The sequence below is a fragment of the Plasmopara halstedii genome (genome assembly GCF_900000015.1).
Source record: "Plasmopara halstedii genome assembly, contig: Scaffold_658, whole genome shotgun sequence".
NCBI lineage: Eukaryota > Oomycota > Peronosporomycetes > Peronosporales > Peronosporaceae > Plasmopara > Plasmopara halstedii.
In genome coordinates this window covers 1,423,510-1,424,205 of record NW_020187575.1, presented here as the reverse complement: position 1 = coordinate 1,424,205, position 696 = coordinate 1,423,510, and the positions used below count along the sequence as shown (strand labels likewise).

Sequence of the window (696 nt, the reverse complement as noted above, 5' to 3'; positions counted from 1 at the left end):
CTGTCAATGTGTCTAGTAAGTGTGGATTTACACCTACAAACTACCCGGAATTACAGCAATTGTATGCAAAGTACAAAAACGAAGGCTTCGAGGTACTAGCGTTTCCGTGCAATCAATTCAATGGCCAGGAACCTGGCACACATGAAGAGATAATGGAATTCGTAAAACAGTACAACGTAACGTTTCCTTTCTTTGAGAAGCATGATGTGAATGGTGCGACAGCTCGTCCAGTATTCACGTATTTGAAGTCAAAGCTACCTGGTTCGTTTGGCGATTTTGTGAAGTGGAATTTCACCAAATTTTTGGTGGACCGTAACGGCCAACCGTACAAACGTTATGCGCCAAAGGATCGACCATTATCGTTTGAGGAGGATATCAAGACTTTGTTGGCGCAAAAGAATGAAAACTGACGGCTTTTGTTTGACCAAATTATGTGAATGAAGAGAAGTGCAATCTCAGCATTATTCAGAATAGTGTTAGAACAGTCATGCTGTTGTTCAATGGTAAAATGTGCTTCTGGCACGCTATTCTTTTTGTACATATCAAACACTCAAGACATTTAAAAGCAAAGTATGTGATTGTTTATATTAAAGCGATCAGAGACGTGAACCACCAACAAAACAGCTACCGATTCATTGGTCAGCAGCTTTTTGAGCCAACAGAGTCTTGATATCCTCCTCAAACAACAATGGTCGG

General features: G+C 40.7%; 2 protein-coding genes across 2 annotated transcripts in view; both read left to right on the top strand.

The window, feature by feature from the left end:
• PHALS_13456 (ammonium transporter family) overlaps positions 1–410 on the top strand; it is a gene marked incomplete at both ends in the record, with an annotated part of 5,546 nt that extends 5,136 nt beyond the window's left edge. Inside the window, one exon of the mRNA XM_024729217.1 lies at positions 17–410. Within this exon, the coding sequence (XP_024579616.1) occupies positions 17–410 (394 nt within the window). The remainder of the gene's footprint in view (positions 1–16) is intronic.
• Positions 409–696, top strand: part of PHALS_14694 (uncharacterized protein) — a 290-nt gene continuing 2 nt past the window's right edge. The window contains exon 1 of the mRNA XM_024729216.2: positions 409–696. This exon is cut by the window's right edge and continues 2 nt beyond it. Within this exon, the coding sequence (XP_024579615.1) occupies positions 488–670 (183 nt within the window). The 5' untranslated portion in view covers positions 409–487 and the 3' untranslated portion in view covers positions 671–696.